The sequence below is a fragment of the Aquarana catesbeiana genome, unplaced genomic scaffold, assembly GCF_042186555.1.
Source record: "Aquarana catesbeiana isolate 2022-GZ unplaced genomic scaffold, ASM4218655v1 unanchor225, whole genome shotgun sequence".
Taxonomy (NCBI): domain Eukaryota; kingdom Metazoa; phylum Chordata; class Amphibia; order Anura; family Ranidae; genus Aquarana; species Aquarana catesbeiana.
The window spans coordinates 1,252,196-1,269,861 of record NW_027362652.1 but is presented as its reverse complement, the minus strand read 5'-3'; the positions used below and the strand labels follow the sequence as shown (position 1 = coordinate 1,269,861).

The following is a 17,666-nucleotide window of genomic DNA, read 5'->3' as shown; positions in this document are numbered from 1 at the left end:
ACAGCAATATGTTAATTATTTTATGGGTAGGGGGGCCATTGCAATGGGCCAGGATATATAATTTTTGCCAATAAAAAAATTATTGATGAAATCTTGCATTATATTTATTGCTTGCCTTTCTTTTGGGCTGTCTCCTAGGTTATGGTCGAGCAGTTGTAGTGCCAACTGTATTGTAATTTTAAATGTCTAAATAAGCTCCATTGCCACTGTAAACAACTTTTTTACAATTATAACTAAAATGATACTGAGCCTTGAAATAACAAACCACACATTTATTTAATTCCTATAAGGAGATGTTTTTATTAATGGTTGTTATGCATTCAGTTCTGCATTTAGTATAAAATGTTCATTGACAAAAATAGAATGATATCTTAATAATGTAGCAAAATATAATTATATCTAAATATTTATACCTAAATCCACAAAAAATTATTTTTGGCTTTTTGATTTTCACAAACAGGCTTTTTTTTTGGTTTTGGGAAAATCAAGTTTTGTTTTGTGTTTTTTTTTTTTTTTTTTGTTTTTAAAGCAATTTTTGTGTTTATGTTTTTATTTTTTTAGCAAGTTATTTTTGTTTTTATTATTTTTTTTTTTAATAAAGTTTGTATATTTTTGTTTTTTTGGTTTTTTCAAATCAAGTGTTTTTTAATTTTTTTTTTTTTTTTTAATCATGTTTTTTATTTTTTTTTGGTTTTTTAAAATCAATTTTTTTATTTGTTTTTTGTTTTTTTAAAATCAAGTTTTTTCTTTTTTTTGTTTTTTTAAAATCAAGTTTTTTCTTTTTTTTGTTTTTTTAAAATCAAGTTTTTTCTTTTTTTTGGTTTTTTAAAATCAAGTTTTTTCTTTTTTTTGTTTTTTTAAAATCAAGTTTTTTCTTTTTTTTGGTTTTTTTAAATCAAGTTTTTTTTTTTTTTTGGTTTTTTTAAATCAAATTTTTTATTTTTTTTGGTTTTTTAAAATCAAGTTTTTAATTTTTTTGGGTTTTTTAAAATCAAGTTTTTAATTTTTTTGGGTTTTTTAAAATCTATTTTTTAATTTTTTTGGGTTTTTTAAAATCAAGTTTTTTATTTTTTTTATTTTTTGTGTTTTTTTGAAAATCAATTTTTATTTTTTTGTGGATTTGTGAGGTATTTACAAGAAACAGCCCTCCTTTTTTACATTAGCTTAAACAGCCATTTATGTTCTGGCCAAAACAAAAAAGAGAAGGCCCAGAATGGGGTCAGCAAAACAGGAAATGAAGGACATGATTGATGTTTTGGGGTTTAAAAAAGGGCATTTAGATTCGACCCAAAACATCAATCATGTCCTTCATTTCCTGCTGCATACGATCCAGCCGATTCCGCATTTGATCGATCTCCCCATTCCAGGCCATGATTTGAGCAATTAGCCGTTGGGCACTGTCTGGGGTAAAATAGTCAGTTGGACCTAAAGTGGAATGAAAAAAAAAATATGTTTAGAAATATGCACACATAAGTTTACCTTACCATAAAGCTGGTGTCTCAGACACTGACCTGGTGGGGTGCCCATGTCGCAAAGTTCATTAACATCCTCGGGGGTGGCGCTGTTGCTTGACTCCAGCACAACCAGATCACCTAAAATAGAGTAGAAAAATTACATAAAATAAAAGGCAGCCATGCATAGATTACCGTAAGCTGGTGTGTCAGACACTGACCTGGTGGGGTGCCCATGTCGCCCACCTCTCCTTCCTCCACATCCTCAATGGGACTTGGGCTTATTTCCCAATCATGTTTTGCTTTGGGTTGGCTGAGTGATTTTTCCCCTATGTGAAACAAAAAATTATTTTAATCTAATTAGCACACAGATATTTTAGTACATAGTAATTTTCCAACATTTGTAATGAAGTGGTTTGTGTAGAGTTCCTATTTTACCTCAATATTTAAAATTAGAAAGACATATCGGATAGATAGATATCAATATCTCAAAATATAGTTAATAATCTTTTGATCTCTCTCTATATCTGGAACAAAATCTCAAACTATCTAACTAAATGTAAAGCCAAAAAATTAAGATAACTTCAAATCTTCCAAAAGAATGTTTTAAATTTCTATATCTATCTATCTACCTATCTCTATATTTCTCTCTCTCTATATATATATATTTCTCTCTCTCTCTCTCTCTCTCTCTCTCTCTCTCTCTCTCTCTCTCTCTCTCTCTCTCTCTCTCTCTAGTTTATATATATATATATATATATATATATATATATATATATATATATATATATATATATATATATTTATATATATAGTTATATATATATATTTATATATAGTTATATATATATATATGTATGTGTGTATATATATATATGTGTGTGTGTGTATATATATGTATATATATATATATATATATATATATATATATATATATATATACACATGTATATATATGTGTATATGTATATATAGATATATATCTATAGATATGTAACTAACGAGGTTTCTTAAAAGATCGTTTAAAACGATGAAAACAAAAATCGGATAGGAAGGAAAAGCACATGGAGCAATATACAAGGTAATAAACACAAGATAAAAACACGACAAGTACTTACTTTTTTAAAGAACTTTCCGGATACGTCGGTATTGATCCGGCTCCCTGAGTTTCAGGTCAGACCATCTTTTTCGCAGTTGGTCTTTGGAGCGCTGGACCCCAAAAGATGCCTGCAAAGTTTCCACCACCTTCGCCATTATTTTGGCCTTGCGCAAATTTGGCCGTGCGTACGGCCCATACTTCCCATCATAGTCGTCTTTGTGAAGAATGGCCACCATCTCCACCATCTCTTTAAAACTCATATTAGAGGCCTTAAATCTAGGCCTCACAGATTTTGTTGACGTTCCAGCCTCCGGGCTGTCTCCACTACCTGAGGTCGTCAACATTTCAGGTGTCTCCGCCATTCTTTAACTCCACTACGCGCCGTAACAAAAAATGGGCGGAGAACATGAGTTAAAATCGAACGTCAGGGGCGGGCGACGCAGGCGGAGTTTCACACATGCGTAGTGTATAAAGAGGGGCCTTGCGCACGTGTCGTACGTACGTTCTGTGCGTCGAATTAGGGGGCGGAGAACATGAGTTAATTTCGAACGTCAGGGGCGGGCGACGCAGGCGGAGTTTCACACATGCGTAGTGTATAAAGAGCCTTGCGCACGTGTCGTACGTACGTTCTGTGGTAGGTGATAGTGGACCTGGACGTTACAAAACGAAGGTAATTTTAGATATATTCTTTTTTTTTTTTTTTTTTTTGGTTTTTATGGTCATGACTTTGTAGCAAGCGGCCTATATGGCTTGATAGATTGATGAGGCCTACATAGGGAGAAGATGATGAGGGGTTAGCCGAAACCTATAATAAAAGTGTTTTTTGTCTTGTGACTTCATCTTTTCCAGATATAATGAATCCCCTATTTAAGGATCCAGAGTTCCTTACATCTTTTATTTCCAAATATCGAGAGATGAGGAATTTGTGGGAGGTGAAACACCCTCAGTATTATGCTAAGCATGTGAGGAAGTCAACGCTGGAGAGACTTCTGGCCTTTGTCCAGGCGACCATCCCGGAAGCAACAATGGAGACATTGCTCAAGAAAATTGGGGTCTTGAGGAACATGTATAAGAGGGAGCATAAGAAGATCCAGGAATCAAGGAGATCAGGAGCATCAGCAGATGATGTTTATGTACCCAGGCTGTGGTACTACAATCAACTCCGTTTTCTGGATGACCAGAATGAAGCCAGGCCATCACTTTCAACCCTTCCCTCCACCCTTCCCTCCACCCTTCCCTCCACCCCAGCAGAGGCTGATGAGGAGCAAGCTGGGTCTTCCATCCTGGATGAACCAGATATGACCATCTGGAGTCAGGTAAATTATTTTAACAAATATTTACTGTACTAATATTAATGATGTTAACTGGATGTTATAATTGTCTAAAATAATTTGGCACTCAAAATTGGGTATACATATCAATTGACAGTAGTGGCTAAATATGTTTGGCACCTGCTTGAAATAATTATGGTGTCTGATTAGACTCTTTTATTAAAGAGAAGTATTCACATTGAATTTGCTATTCATGAGAAGCAAACTGTGTGTCATTGATGAAGCCAAAAAAATATACTCAAACTATTGTCCTTTTTTTATACACAGGATGAGTCCATCCAGGAGGAATGTGGGGAAAGTGGCAGGCAGGAGGAGACCAGGCCCATGGACAGCCTGGAGGAGGCCGGATTCACCATCATCCTGGAGGAGGCTGGGCCCAGTGTCAGGCAGGAGGTGGCTGCTCCCAGTGAGGTGGCTGCTCCCAGTGAGGTGGCTGCTCCCAGTGAGGTGGCTGGGCCAAGCGAGGTGGCTGGGCCCAGTAGAAGCCTGACCGAATCCCAAGTGCCTCCCCTCCACCTTCCCAAAAAAAGGGCCAGGAAGGGGATGGTCACACAGGACGCATCCCTGCGCCTCATGCAAGAGGCCACCCGTTTTTTAACGAGCCCCCCCGAAGCGGAAGAATCCTATGGCTGCTACTTAGCCAGCAGGCTTCTTCAGATGGATTGGGAGCAGCGCCTCATTTGTGAGCGCCTATTTGGGGAAACAATCCATAAGGGGCTGCAGGGCACGCTAACACAAAACACCCAACTACATGAGGCAGCCCCCCCTCCTCCTCCTCCTCCTCCTCCTCCTCCTGCCACAACTGAAACACCAGAGCCACAGCCTCAAAAGAAGGCTACAGGGAAGGCTGCAGGGCAGCGTGGAGGAAAGGCTGCAGGGAAGAGAAGAAAATGATGACCTGGGTTCAGTCTGGTCTGACAGAAGACGCAGGCTGTTGTAGGACCACAGTCTGGGGACATCTAGATCATCTGCTGGTGCTGTTGATCTCTGGGATTCTTGGACCAGATTGTGCTCCCTCTTATATGGACTCCTCAAGATCCCAATTTTCTGGTACACCGACTTTTTCCAGCGTTGACTTCCTCTTTATTTTATTTTGACCATGAATAAATGGATATTTTTTGAGTTTAGCAAAAGACTTTATGTGTTTTCTTTGAAATCATTGATTTTACACACAATGTTAAATTAACAAGGGACAACAATCTCATTGAGTTTGAAAAAAAACACACCAAAAATACATTACTAATGTTAATAATGTTCAAGTGGTAAGTCTTGAAAATCCAAAAAATTACGTAACCAAAAACGGTGCTTTGGGTTAACTTTATCTAAAAACTAAAAAATAAACACTATAAAAAAAAAAAAAAATAATAATGGGTTCTTTGTGTTAACTTTACAAACCTAAAAAAAAAAAAAAAAAAAAAAAAAAAAAAAAATAAAAAGGGGAAAAAGTATTATTAGTATGGAAACATTGTTTTAAAAAGGCATACTATATCATTCATGAGATCAAAGAGAAAAAGAATCCAGAAATCAGTTTGGGAGAACTCTGATTATGAACAGCAAAACACCTTCGTTCTTTAGAGCCTTCGTAAAGAAGAAATAAAATGCGCTGCATTGAACGATCACAGATTTTGCAGCGTGATGAATGTGCTACCTACAATACGAACACTAGTTTTACTAGACCGAGTGCTTCCGTTTAGTTTTTGCTTATGAGCATGCGTCGTTTTTTTGTCCGTCGGACTAGCATACAGACGAGCGGACTTCGGGGTCCGTCGTACTTACGACGTAAAGATTTGAAGCATGCTTCAAATCTAAAGTCCGTCGGATTTGAGGCTAAAAAAGTCCGTTGAAAGTCCGGAGAAGCCCACACACGATCGGATTACCAGCCACCTTTAGTCCGTCAGCGTCCGTTGGACTTTTGTAGACGAAAAGTCCGACCGTGTGTACGCGGCATAACAGCGACAGAGTGGCTCTTGGTGGGCAGTCCTGCTTTTACAACCACCACCCTGTCTTTGTAAATAGCTCTTCCCAGCCACCATTCTTGCTGAATGTCCTGGAACCGGGTCCAAGCTTGATTGCAAAACAATCCCCACAAGGGTTTGGGGACATGCACGTACTCCCACACCATATCATCCTCCCCAGGAGTCCCGAATGAATTGTATAGCGCTACCTATGCGAACTGAATCGCCTCTGGGTGCTTTTTGCTGCCGGTGTCCATCTGCAGTATAGCGCAGTCCTTTGCCCCATGGGGTCCTGACACGTGCACAAACACATACAATATACACATATTTGGCCAATTTTTCGACAGGATCTAATTAACCTACCGGCATGTCTTTGGAGTGTGGAAGGAAACCGGAGTACCCGGAGGAAACCCACGCAGGCACAGGGAGAACATGCAAACTCCATGCAGATGGTGTCGGGATCGGGATTTGAACCAGCGACCCTATTGCTGCTAGGTGAATGTGCTAACCACTACACCACTGTGCTGCCCAATGATGTCCATGATGTTGGGAGGGGCATAGGGGTAGTCGAGATCCCACTCAAGAGTGTTTGTTTTTTTGCTGCACCTCCTGCTGGAATCTGGAAAACCTTGGCAGTTCTCTTGGCTTTCCCTTCCCAGAAAGGACACAGGTTTTGGGCAATCTTACAACCCATTGCCTGTAGTCAGCTGCTCTGGCTTGGGTGGTAGAGGGTCTGTTGAAATATTTCCGCCTCATACTGACTGGGATCTGCATGGCTTCTCTGGTCTCTTCAGCTGACCCTGGCTCATCCTTCACCTCGGACAGCACCTTCTCCTGCTCTCGAGTGGGTCCCCACTCCCACTCCGAGCTGCTGTCAGATGACCAGTCTGAAAACTCATCATCCATGGGCCCAAAGTCTATGCACCCATCACTACCACTCCCCACTGGCTCACCTGAAGATGGACTGTCTTCAAACTCTGGCTCCTTCTAGGTGGGGCTGGCGGGGTGTACGGGCACGGCCGGCATCTCAGAGACAGCATCTGGACTTCTGCTGGGCAGTAGTGGCAGGTACCAGCTCCCCAATCTGGCTGCAGGCCAAGGCAGACTTCTGACTTTTTTCACCAATTTCACTTGTCTTCACAGGGGAGTCAGCAGCCTCAGAGTCACCCCAACCTTTAGCAGATGATTCAAGGCCTGCACCAGCCTTCCGGGACTTTTGTGGCTGTTCCGTGCAGAGGCCTGACCACAGGTCCTCATGGTAGTTGAATGGTTCCTGTTCGCTTGGTGTGAGTGGTTCGTCGTAGTGACTGCACCAGATCCAGGCACTGACCACTGTGGTCGGTCTGCAACCAGGACATATCAGACACAGCCTCTCTGTTCTATCGATCATCCCAAGGGCGAATCCCCGTTGATGCTCCAGTCTGACATCAGTCTCCACCAGTGTCAGTTCCTGCAGATTAGGCAACCAGGTCAGCGCTGGGAACACAAATGCACCTTCCACCATCTTGCTTCTCTCTCTCACTGTTAGCAGGGCATGCTGGGACTCCTCTGGGGCGTGGCTTTACCCCCAAACTTCTAGACTGCATAAGCAGGCCTTTTCCCACGTGCTCCGCTGTAACCTCTTGTTAACGTTGCTGAAGTTTGCAGGCACACTGATGATACTGGCACTTGCAGAACTTGTCAAGACTTTCCGCTCGGCACCAATTGTGCCCGAGCAACTGAGAGCAGGTGACAGCAAGCATTTACTGTGGTTGCCAGGAGCAACAGCAAAGTTTGTAACACACGTCACACTGTAGTTTGCAGGGTTAGGACAGTCTTTAGCATCAGCCGTGGTTGGGCAACTGATAGACCCCCCTCCTGCAGGCACCCGCTGGCTTACCCCAAGCACCATGGGCAACAGTAGACATTTTGGTGTACATTTTACTGTTCTCAGCAGGTCATTTCAGCAGCATACAGTCACTTTCTCCATCTTCAAGCAGACCGCTGGACATTTTGTAATCTGTAGGCGCGATCGCCCGCAGTGATTGCCACGGGTGACTGCACATTACACAGTTCTTGCTGAATAGCAGGTTATTGGTACAAGCGTCCATTCCAATCATGGTTGGGGCAACTGGGTATGCAGGGCAGCAGTAGATTTGGCAGCAACTTCCGCTGGTTACAATGGGCAATGGTACTCAACTTTAAGCACAAAGTCACAAATAGGCAGAGCACATACTGTGTGTCCTTCTCCCTGGCTTTAACCCTCCATGACCTTGGAACAAGGCACAGTTCCCCGGCTTGATTAATCTTCGGTTGCTAGGAGCAACGGCTGTGCAGGTTACCATGGGCTATACCCCAGACGATGCCCCCCCAAATGTAGCACACCCTGTGTAGGAACCGCTGGTAAACTTGGATCCCCCACCCTGCACAGCCAAGCACACTGGATTTTCACAGTCACTTCAGAGTCAGAAAACAGTCCAGTACTTTTATTGAGGGTATTAAACTTGGATAGGGAGTAGGGGTATTATGGGATGCCCACTTAAAGCGGAGCTCCGCCGAAAATTTTTTTTTTTAAAGTCAGCAGCTACAAATACTGCAGCTGCTGACTTTTAAAACATGGACACTTACCTGTCCAGGGCGCCCGCAATGTCGGCACCCGAGGCCGAACCGTCTCTCCATCCTCGGGTGCTGCCGCCTCCATCTTCGGTAAGGGAATCAGGAAGTGAAGCCGTGCGGCTTCACTTCCCGGTTCCCTACTGCGCATGCGCGAGTCGCGCAGCGCAATACGGATGGTCCCTGCTGTCTCTGGGACCCGTGTGTTTCCCAGCAGGCAGCGGGGAGGGAGCAGGAAGTGGCGTAAATAACCGCAGATTCTGCGGCTATCTATGCCGGAAGTGGGTACAGATACCTGTAATATACAGGTATCTGTACCCCCCTCCCCCCCTGAAAGGTGCCAACTGTGTCACCGGAGGGGGGGAGGAATCTGATGAGTGGAAGTTCCACTTTTGGGTGGAACTCCACTTTAACTTTAGAGAACTTTCAAGAAACTTCAGAGCAACTTTCCTATATGCAGTCTATATACACTCCTCTACTTCCTCCAGCACACTTGCTTGCAGAACCTCACTGACATACTTGACAAAAATGATCCTGACACAGCACTCAGTCAGTCAGATCTTGAAGCAACAGCCTGTTATAGGCAAGAACCCGAGGCCCCTTTAAATGTGTAACAATGTCAGTGTCCAGTTTACCTGTCTGTGGCTACTGATTCCAGCACCACCTCTTCAGGCACTGCCAGTCCGCCTGGCTGCAGCTGCCCCTTTCTATAGCCCTCCTGGCTACTCTCCTCAATCCACCCAGACTGACACCAAAGTCCTCCCAGACTGCACACTCACCAGCCCACCCAGTTGTCTTCTGAAGAAATCCTAGACGTGCTGACTCTCTCTCGCTGTTCTCACTCCTGCTCCCATGCTTTCAGTACAGGATTCCTCTGTGTGTTGGAAAGGTTCCCTCAGAAAAAGAGGTCTCTGACAGGGAGTAGTACTAAGCAGAGGGTGTGCCACATCCCAAAAATCCAAAAAGACCAAAAAGGTGGGGGGGGGGGGCGGTCAGTCCGTTGGAAGTTAGAGAAGAAATGCTGAGGAGGCTGTTAGTGGCACTTGAAGGTGCCCTCTAGTCTGGGGGTTGACCTCTGGACTGGGGCACGGGTGCTGGAGGGAACCTTTCCAAAAAGAAAATCGGAGGAGGATGCCTCGTTGATACTATGCTGTTGGACTGATTATACAGGTCCGGTTAATTTTTGGACCCCAGCCTGTGCACAAACGCCGCGCCAAATCTTAGGCGCGGCAGTTTTCAGCACCCATTTGGATTGCATTATATGCACCAGTCATTACAATTTCACTCTACATGTCCCGCGATCTGGCTCTCTTTGTATGCACATGGCCTGGGAGACCGTTGTGAAGCTGATTTTATGCCTTGGATACTTCTATAGCACATGTATTTTGGAAATGGTAACTCTCACTTAATGAACCCTGATGAAGGATTCTTCGAAACGCGTCGGTTTAGTGAGACTTATTACATTTCCACTTTTGGTTTTCCTCTAAATTTGATGCAGTTGTGTCCAAATTACATGTCCTTGCTTTTTGATGTATCCTATTGTGTATATATTGTCTGTATTTGATTTGTATTTTTGTATATATTTTTTGTTGTACTTTTGAATTTTGTAATAAAATTATATATTTTTTACTTACATTGCATCATTGATGGTAGTGCCTCAAAAGTCCCGCTCTAGGGGAATGTTTTGGTCTTTTTGGAAAGGTTCCCTCCAGCACCCGTGCCCCAGTCCAGAGGTCAACCCCCAGACTAGAGGGCACCTTCAAGTGCCACTAACAGCCTCCTCAGCATTTCTTCTCTAACTTCCAACGGACTGCCCGCCCCCCCCCCCCCCGCTGGCATGATCCAAGAGTATTTAAGAGGTGCCCACCCCCTGTCAGCCCACTTGCTGGGGATTGTCTGGGGCCCTCCTCAGTACTCCAAGCAGCTTCTCCTAGACTCCATCCTCTACTTCTGGAAGCTTCTCCAAAGCTCCAGAGAGCAGGGGGAGTTGCTAGAGGTGTTGCTCGATGGGTCACTTATCCCTGACCCTGATTTAACCCAGGCCTGGCTTTGAGCCAGGCCAAATTTACCTACACTACAGCTTACAAAATAAAACTATCTTCATTTAGCACACTAAGCTAGAGAGTGCTATATAAGCAATAATTTCTGACAGTTCTCTGGGAACTAATGTACTTGATCATAGTACAAGGTCACTGTGATTTTCCCTGTACCATGTGATCACCGTGCCCAATCAGTAAATGACAGCCATTGTTTACTACTGGAAATGTGATCGCTGTGATTGGTCCCAGCGATCACATGGTACCAGGGAGGAGCACAGCTGCCCTGTACTCAGGTGGACATAGCGGTAATAGGATCATGCCGCTGTGCACCCCCGATACAGCACACAAGGCACAGTTCTGGGAGGAATGAAGCTTGTCCCGCCCATCCGTAAATGTACAGTGGCTGGGTGGGAAGCAGTTAAGGGTTACTGGGCTCAATTCATAAAATGTTATCTACCACTTTAAAATATGGGGTAAAACAGCTCATGGTGTTTTTCAAACTTTTTTTTTGCAATTTGGTAAAAACGCTACTAAAATACCACATTTCTTGAAGCTATGCAGTATTTTAGTAGTGAAAACGTGTTGAATTTTAACACCAGCAGCTACCGATGTCTTCTACCAGTAACCAGTAAGTAGCTAGTTTTTAAGGGTCCGGCACCCACTGTGTCCTTAACAGCCATTGACTCATCTTCTGTTAGCTGGATTCCACACTGACAGCAGAATGTAAACAAAAGAAGAGTTTGCAATAATAAGTAAAAAACAAACAAACAAAAATAATGTGGGGGCCCTTTGGATCTGGTGTAGATTTTGAGGGGGACCCCATGCCAATTTTTTTTTTTTTAAGGGCATGCAGGAAAAAAGGGGAAGTGCAAGCACCCCCTCCCACCTCCAGAAGCATACCAGGCCACATGCCCTTAACATGGGTGTTGCTTTGCCAGAGGGACCCCCGGCAAGGCCCCCCTTCCCTATGTTCATGAGGACAAGGGCCTCCTCCTCACATGTCCCCCGAAGTAAATCCAGGATCAATCACAATGAACAATGTCATTGGATAAATTAGGGGGGGTCAGACAGCTTGCAAGGCAACACGGGAAGGTTTTCAACAAGCAGCAAGCACATTTTTTTTATAAGCAGTGCCACAAATAGGCGAGTTAGGACTAAATCTGTTATCAGTTTTTTAAATCAAAAGGTGCCAAATCCTTTCTGTTCATCCCAAATAGTAATATATTTCTATCCTATCCTATCTTGGTTGGAGTGGAGATGACCCATCTATAAGGATATACAGTACATACACACAGCACAAGGCCGTGTTCACACTACGAGACGTAGTAGTTCTCAGGGCTGAAGTTCCTCTGAGCCCCACAAGATGGTGATCTCACGTCTACCCAGATAGGAAGTCTCTATGGAAGACAGGAAGTGATGTCAGGTACAGACAGGAAGTTCCGGGTGAGAGGTGAGTCGGGAGGAAGTAGAGAGAAGACATTGTTGGAAGTGGCAGAGGAGGTAATAAGATCTTATTTTCTATTTACACCCAGTAACCCCCCCGTCATGTCTGTCCTCTTCCTCCATAGTCACTGTGATGTCTTTTATCTCCAGCAGATGATGATACACACATATATAGTGTGGAAACCTAGATTAACCCCTTAAGGTACAGAACATTTCCCCACTTACAGAACCGGAACATTCTCTTTCATTTCCCACCAATCACCTTCTCACCTCATCAGTCTATAGTACCAAGGGTCTTCAAACTATGGCCCTCCAGTTGTTCAAGAACTACAATTCCCATCATGCCTAGCCATGTCTGTGAATGTCAGAGTTTTACAATGCCTCATGGGATGTGTAGTTCCGCAACAGCTGGAGGGCCATAGTTTGAGGATCCCTGCGGTCTATACAAACGGATTATACAATTTTTATTAGTGGTGGGGGATGGAGGGTTATTTAGGGGGGGGTTGGAATATGCATGTCTTTATTATATAAGATTCAAATAGGAAGAAAGAGGGGAAAATGTCATTTGTAGTAAATGTCCTGAAAACGAATGTCTCCATACTGATCCCAGTCTCAGATATTCATCCTAAAATGTGATCAGTAAAGTCTCCGGAGTACACGGAGATCACAGGAATATGATGTGTCCTGGCAAAGCCCAAAGACAAAGTTCATCTTTCAGTTTAGGAGAGGTGGGACGCCCCCGGGAGAAATGATTCTGTGTGTGCAGAAACCTCACACAGCGCCCCTCACAGCTCCTCCTCCCAATGTCCCTCCAATCAGAGTTAGAGAAACCTATGACATCACACTGACCTCACAATGCCCCTCCAACCAGAGTTAGAGAATACTATGACATCACACTGACCTCACAGCTCCTCCTCCCAATGTCCCTCCATCTGGAGTTAGAGTATCCTATGTCCTCACAGTGACCCCACATCTGCTCCTCCCAATGTCCCTTCATCCGGAGTCAGAGAATCTTATGACATCACACTGACCTCAGAACTCCTCTTCCCAGTGTCCCTCCATCCGGAGTCAGAGAATCCTATGACATCACACTGACCTCACAGATCCTCCTCCCAATGCTCCCCAATCCAGAGTCAGAGAATCCTATGACATCACAATGACCGCACAGCTCCTCTTCCTAGGACCCTGTGAGGGAAAATTATACCTCAGCTTGAAGTGGGGCTTTAAAAAAACCCAAAAAGAATAAGACCTAACCGGAAAGGTGAGGAGGATTCTGGGATGTCTTTTGATTTTAATAGTCGTGTTCAAATCTAGAGTTTTCCTCCTGTGAAGTCTGGTGATCATATGACCATCACATTGATCAGATCACTGAGCTGTTGACAGGAGAAGTTAGCAGTGCTGGGAATTCTTAGACATTATCCAGTAACAGACAAGGATAATGCTCCTCCTCCCAATGTCCCTCCATCCAGAGTCAGAGAATCCTATGATATCACACTGACCTTTACAGCTCCTCCTCCCAATGTCCCTCCATCCAGAGTCAGAGAATCCTATGACATCACACTGACCTTTACAGCTCCTCCTCCTAATGTCCCTCCATCCAGAGTCAGAGAATCCTATGACATCACACTGACCTTTACAGCTCCTCCTCCTAATGTCCCTCCATCCAGAGTCAGAGAATCCTATGACATCACACTGACCTTTACAGCTCCTCCTCCTAATGTCCCTCCATCCAGAGTCAGAGAATCCTATGATATCACACTGATCTTTACAGCTCCTCCTCCTAATGTCCTTCCATCCAGAGTCAGAGAATCCTATGATATCACACTGATCTTTACAGCTCCTCCTCCCAATGTCCCTCCATCCAGTCAGAGAATCCTATGATATCACACTGACCTCACAGCTCCTCCTCCTAATGTCCCTCCATCCAGAGTCAGAGAATCCTATGATATCACACTGATCTTTACAGCTCCTCCTCCCAATGTCCCTCCATCCAGAGTCAGAGAATCCTATGATATCACACTGATCTTTACAGCTCCTCCTCCTAATGTCCTTCCAACCAGAGTCACAGAATCCTATGACATCACACTGATCTTTACAGCTCCTCCTCCCAATGTCCCTCCATCCAGTCAGAGAATCCTATGATATCACACTGATCTTTACAGCTCCTCCTCCCAATGTCCCTCCATCCAGTCAGAGAATCCTATGATATCACACTGATCTTTACAGCTCCTCCTCCCAATGTCCCTCCATCCAGTCAGAGAATCCTATGATATCACACTGATCTTTACAGCTCCTCCTCCCAATGTCCCTCCATCCAGTCAGAGAATCCTATGATATCACACTGATCTTTACAGCTCCTCCTCCTAATGTCCTTCCAACCAGAGTCACAGAATCCTATGACATCACACTGATCTTTACAGCTCCTCCTCCCAATGTCCTTCCAACCAGAGTCACAGAATCCTATGACATCACACGGACCTCACAACAACTCCTCACAATGTCCATTTATCCAGCTCTTTTTTTCGATACTGTTAGGATGTGGGTGGATCCATAGCATCCTCATGTGCAAAGCAGGACTGTTGGTCTTGTGTTGTATAGAATGCATGCAGCACATTTAACCTACAGAGTGTGGGGGTCCTGTGTTGGTAAATAATACTACAGCCTGAAGTGGGGGCTTTAATAAGATGGAGACCTGAACAGTGAGGTGAGGAGGATTCTGGGATTTGAGAAAGATTTTGAGAGGTGACATGACATCACACTTATCTCTATTAATAAAACACAGACCTGACCGGAGAGGTGAGGAGGATTCTGGGAGGTCACATGACATCACACTTATCTCTATTAATAAAACACAGACCTGACCGGAGAGGTGAGGAGGATTCTGGGAATATCATTTGATTTTACTATTATGCCCCGTACACACGGTCGGATTTTCCGATGGAAAATGTCCGATCGGAGCGTGTTGTCGGATATTCCGACCGTGTGTGGGCTCCATCGGACATTTTCCATCAGATTTTCCGACACACAAAGTTGGAGAGCAGGAGATAAAATTTTCCAACAACAAAATCCGTTGTCGGAAATTCCGATCGTGTGTACACAAATCCGACGGACAAAGTGCCACGCATGCTCAGAATAAATAAAGAGATGAAAGCTATTGGCCACTGCCCCGTTTATAGTCCCGACGTACGTGTTTTACGTCACCGCACTCAAAACGATCGGATTTTCCGACAACTTTGTGTGACCGTGTGTATGCAAGACAAGTTTGAGCCAACATCCGTCGGAAAAAATCCTAGGATTTTGTTGTCGGAATGTCCGAACAAAGTCCGACCGTGTGTACGGGGCATTAGTGTTCACATCTAGCATATGAAGTCTGGTGATCATATGACCATAACATTACCTCCACCTCCTTCCCTTATAGAATAGAGAAATAAAGAGACAATTCTAGAAGACAAAAGCAAGATCACTGAGCTGCTGACAGGAGAGGTGAGCGGTGCTGGGAATTCTGGGACATTATCCAGTAACAGACAAGGGATGTGTCTGGATGGTGACTGTATCATTGTGTGTGTCAGGTTCCTATAAGGTGTCAGGATGTCACTGTCTATTTCTCCATGGAGGAGTGGGAGTATTTAGAAGGACACAAGGATCTCTACAAGGACGTCATGATGGACAATCAGCCGCCCCTCACATCACCGGGTAAGAGGAGACTTTATTGTAAAGGAGAGAGCAGTACGGAGGGTCCACCTAGATCCCCCATCATCTGATAAACACATAGAAACAATGTATTCAGTCAGTGTGTGTGTTTCCTACAGATGGATCCAGTAATGGGAACCCACCAGAGAGATGTCCCCGTCCTCTGTATTCCCGGGATTCTACACAGGAAGATCACACCATCCCTCTCCATCATCAGGTAGATGAGGAACAATCACTGATAGTATCATTAGGATCTGTACATTATCTGCATTGTTACCATTGATGTCATTTTTATTATATATTCAGAGTGGAAACCTGAGAGATTCTAAAGCAGAAGTTAAAGAAGAGATAAAAGAGGAGGATGATGAGGATGGGGTGATGGAGGAGTCAGAGTTTCTAAAAGGACACAAAGATCTGTACCAGGACACCATGGTGGAGTCATCCAGCTACAGGAACCCACCAGAGAGATGTCCCCGTCCTCTGTATTCCGGGGATTCCACACAGGATGATCACGCCGTTCATCGCCATCATCAGGTAGATGATTGACAATTATTGGTAGTTCTGATTTATACACAGCATGTTTTTTACAATTAATCTTTTCTTATATCTTTCAGAGTGGAAGCCACAGGCTTGATAATATTGTTGTTAAAAAAGAGTATAAAGAGGAGGATGAGGAGTATGGAGTGATGGAGGAATTGTCAGGACACAATAACATCACGATGTTACCACCTAGTGCCAGAAACCCACCAGAGAGATGTCCCAGTCCTCTGTATTCCTGGGATTCCACACAGGAAGATCACACCATCCCTCACCATTACAAGGTTGGTGGGATGGAGCATCTACAACACAGACTCAAGGAGATGATGTGTAGATCTCTTTTATATGATGTCACAATATTACAGCTTATATTTTAAAGATGAGATTTTCTCTCACTTTCTTTTGGTTTAGTGTGAAGATCTGATAGATACCAAGGTTGAGGCTAAAGAAGAAGAAGAGATGTATGTGAGGGATGATCAGCAGTCTATGGAGGAGGATGGAATAACGGGGACATTTATAGAGGAGGACACTCCTACAGAGATCAGCTCAGGTGGGTCATTAACACTAAATATATTCCTCCACTCATACTGCTCACTGATTGGTCCAGAGTAGGGCAAGGACTGGGTGATATCAGCCTGTAATACCCTGGTCACTTTCCTGAGCTGTGTTCCCTGTCCTGTATTCCTGTATTTCTCTCAGATAATCTTCCTTTTCTGTGCTGCAGACACAATTTACTGTATGTATCTAGACTGGACTTTTGGAGATTCCGGGGGGTTCAGCTGGCAGCAAAATGTTGATTTTCACAAAGGCGTTGCTTAAAGGGGTTGTAAGGGTAAAAGTTTTTTCACCTTAATGCATTCTATGCATTAAGGTGAAAAAACATCCGACAATAACGCCCCCCCAGTTTTACTTACCTGACTCTTTGAAATTCCTGCGCTCGCTCCCGACATCCTCTTCGCCGCTTAGCCTGGCTGTTGGTGGGTTACAGTGGATGGATTGAAAGCAGCGCAGCCATTGGCTCGCACTGCTGTCAATCACATCCAATGACGCGACGCGGCGCGCCGGGGGGGGGGGAAGGGCCGAGTGATACAGTGAGCGGCTAGGGTCGCCGGCTGTATCAGGGGAGCGCGCCCGCAAGCACTCAACACCATGCGAGGGAGCTCGCATGAAGGTGTTGAGTCCTTGTGGGGGAGAGCCGAGACAGCCGCTGAGGGACCCCAGAAGACCAGGTTCAGGGCCACTCTGTGTAAAACGAGCTGCACAGTGGAGGTCAGTATAACATGTTTGTTATTTTAAAAAAAAAAATGATCTTTAGTGATCCTTTTAATCTAGGCATCTGGTGTATGTGCCTTGGATCTTCTGCCCCATACCCGGGTCTAGCAAGATTTCTGACAGAGCAATTCTCCCTTGGGTACTTACCCAGTTTCTTTTGCTGGCTGTGCCGGGTGTAGGGATATGTCTGTAAAGTCTCAAACCCAGCCAGTGAGGAAAGGAGTCCCAGGACAGCAGAGGTTCTCGTACACATCGCT

General features: G+C 44.1%; 1 protein-coding gene across 1 annotated transcript in view; it reads left to right on the top strand.

The window, feature by feature from the left end:
* The window catches only part of LOC141121576 (uncharacterized), a 129,808-nt gene that overhangs the window by 64,691 nt on the left and 47,451 nt on the right, over nucleotides 1–17,666 (top strand). Inside the window, exons 9-14 of the mRNA XM_073611211.1 lie at nucleotides 15,334–15,393; nucleotides 15,480–15,603; nucleotides 15,720–15,817; nucleotides 15,907–16,134; nucleotides 16,215–16,421; nucleotides 16,549–16,687. Coding sequence (XP_073467312.1) covers nucleotides 15,334–15,393; nucleotides 15,480–15,603; nucleotides 15,720–15,817; nucleotides 15,907–16,134; nucleotides 16,215–16,421; nucleotides 16,549–16,687 — 856 coding nt within the window. The remainder of the gene's footprint in view (nucleotides 1–15,333; nucleotides 15,394–15,479; nucleotides 15,604–15,719; nucleotides 15,818–15,906; nucleotides 16,135–16,214; nucleotides 16,422–16,548; nucleotides 16,688–17,666) is intronic.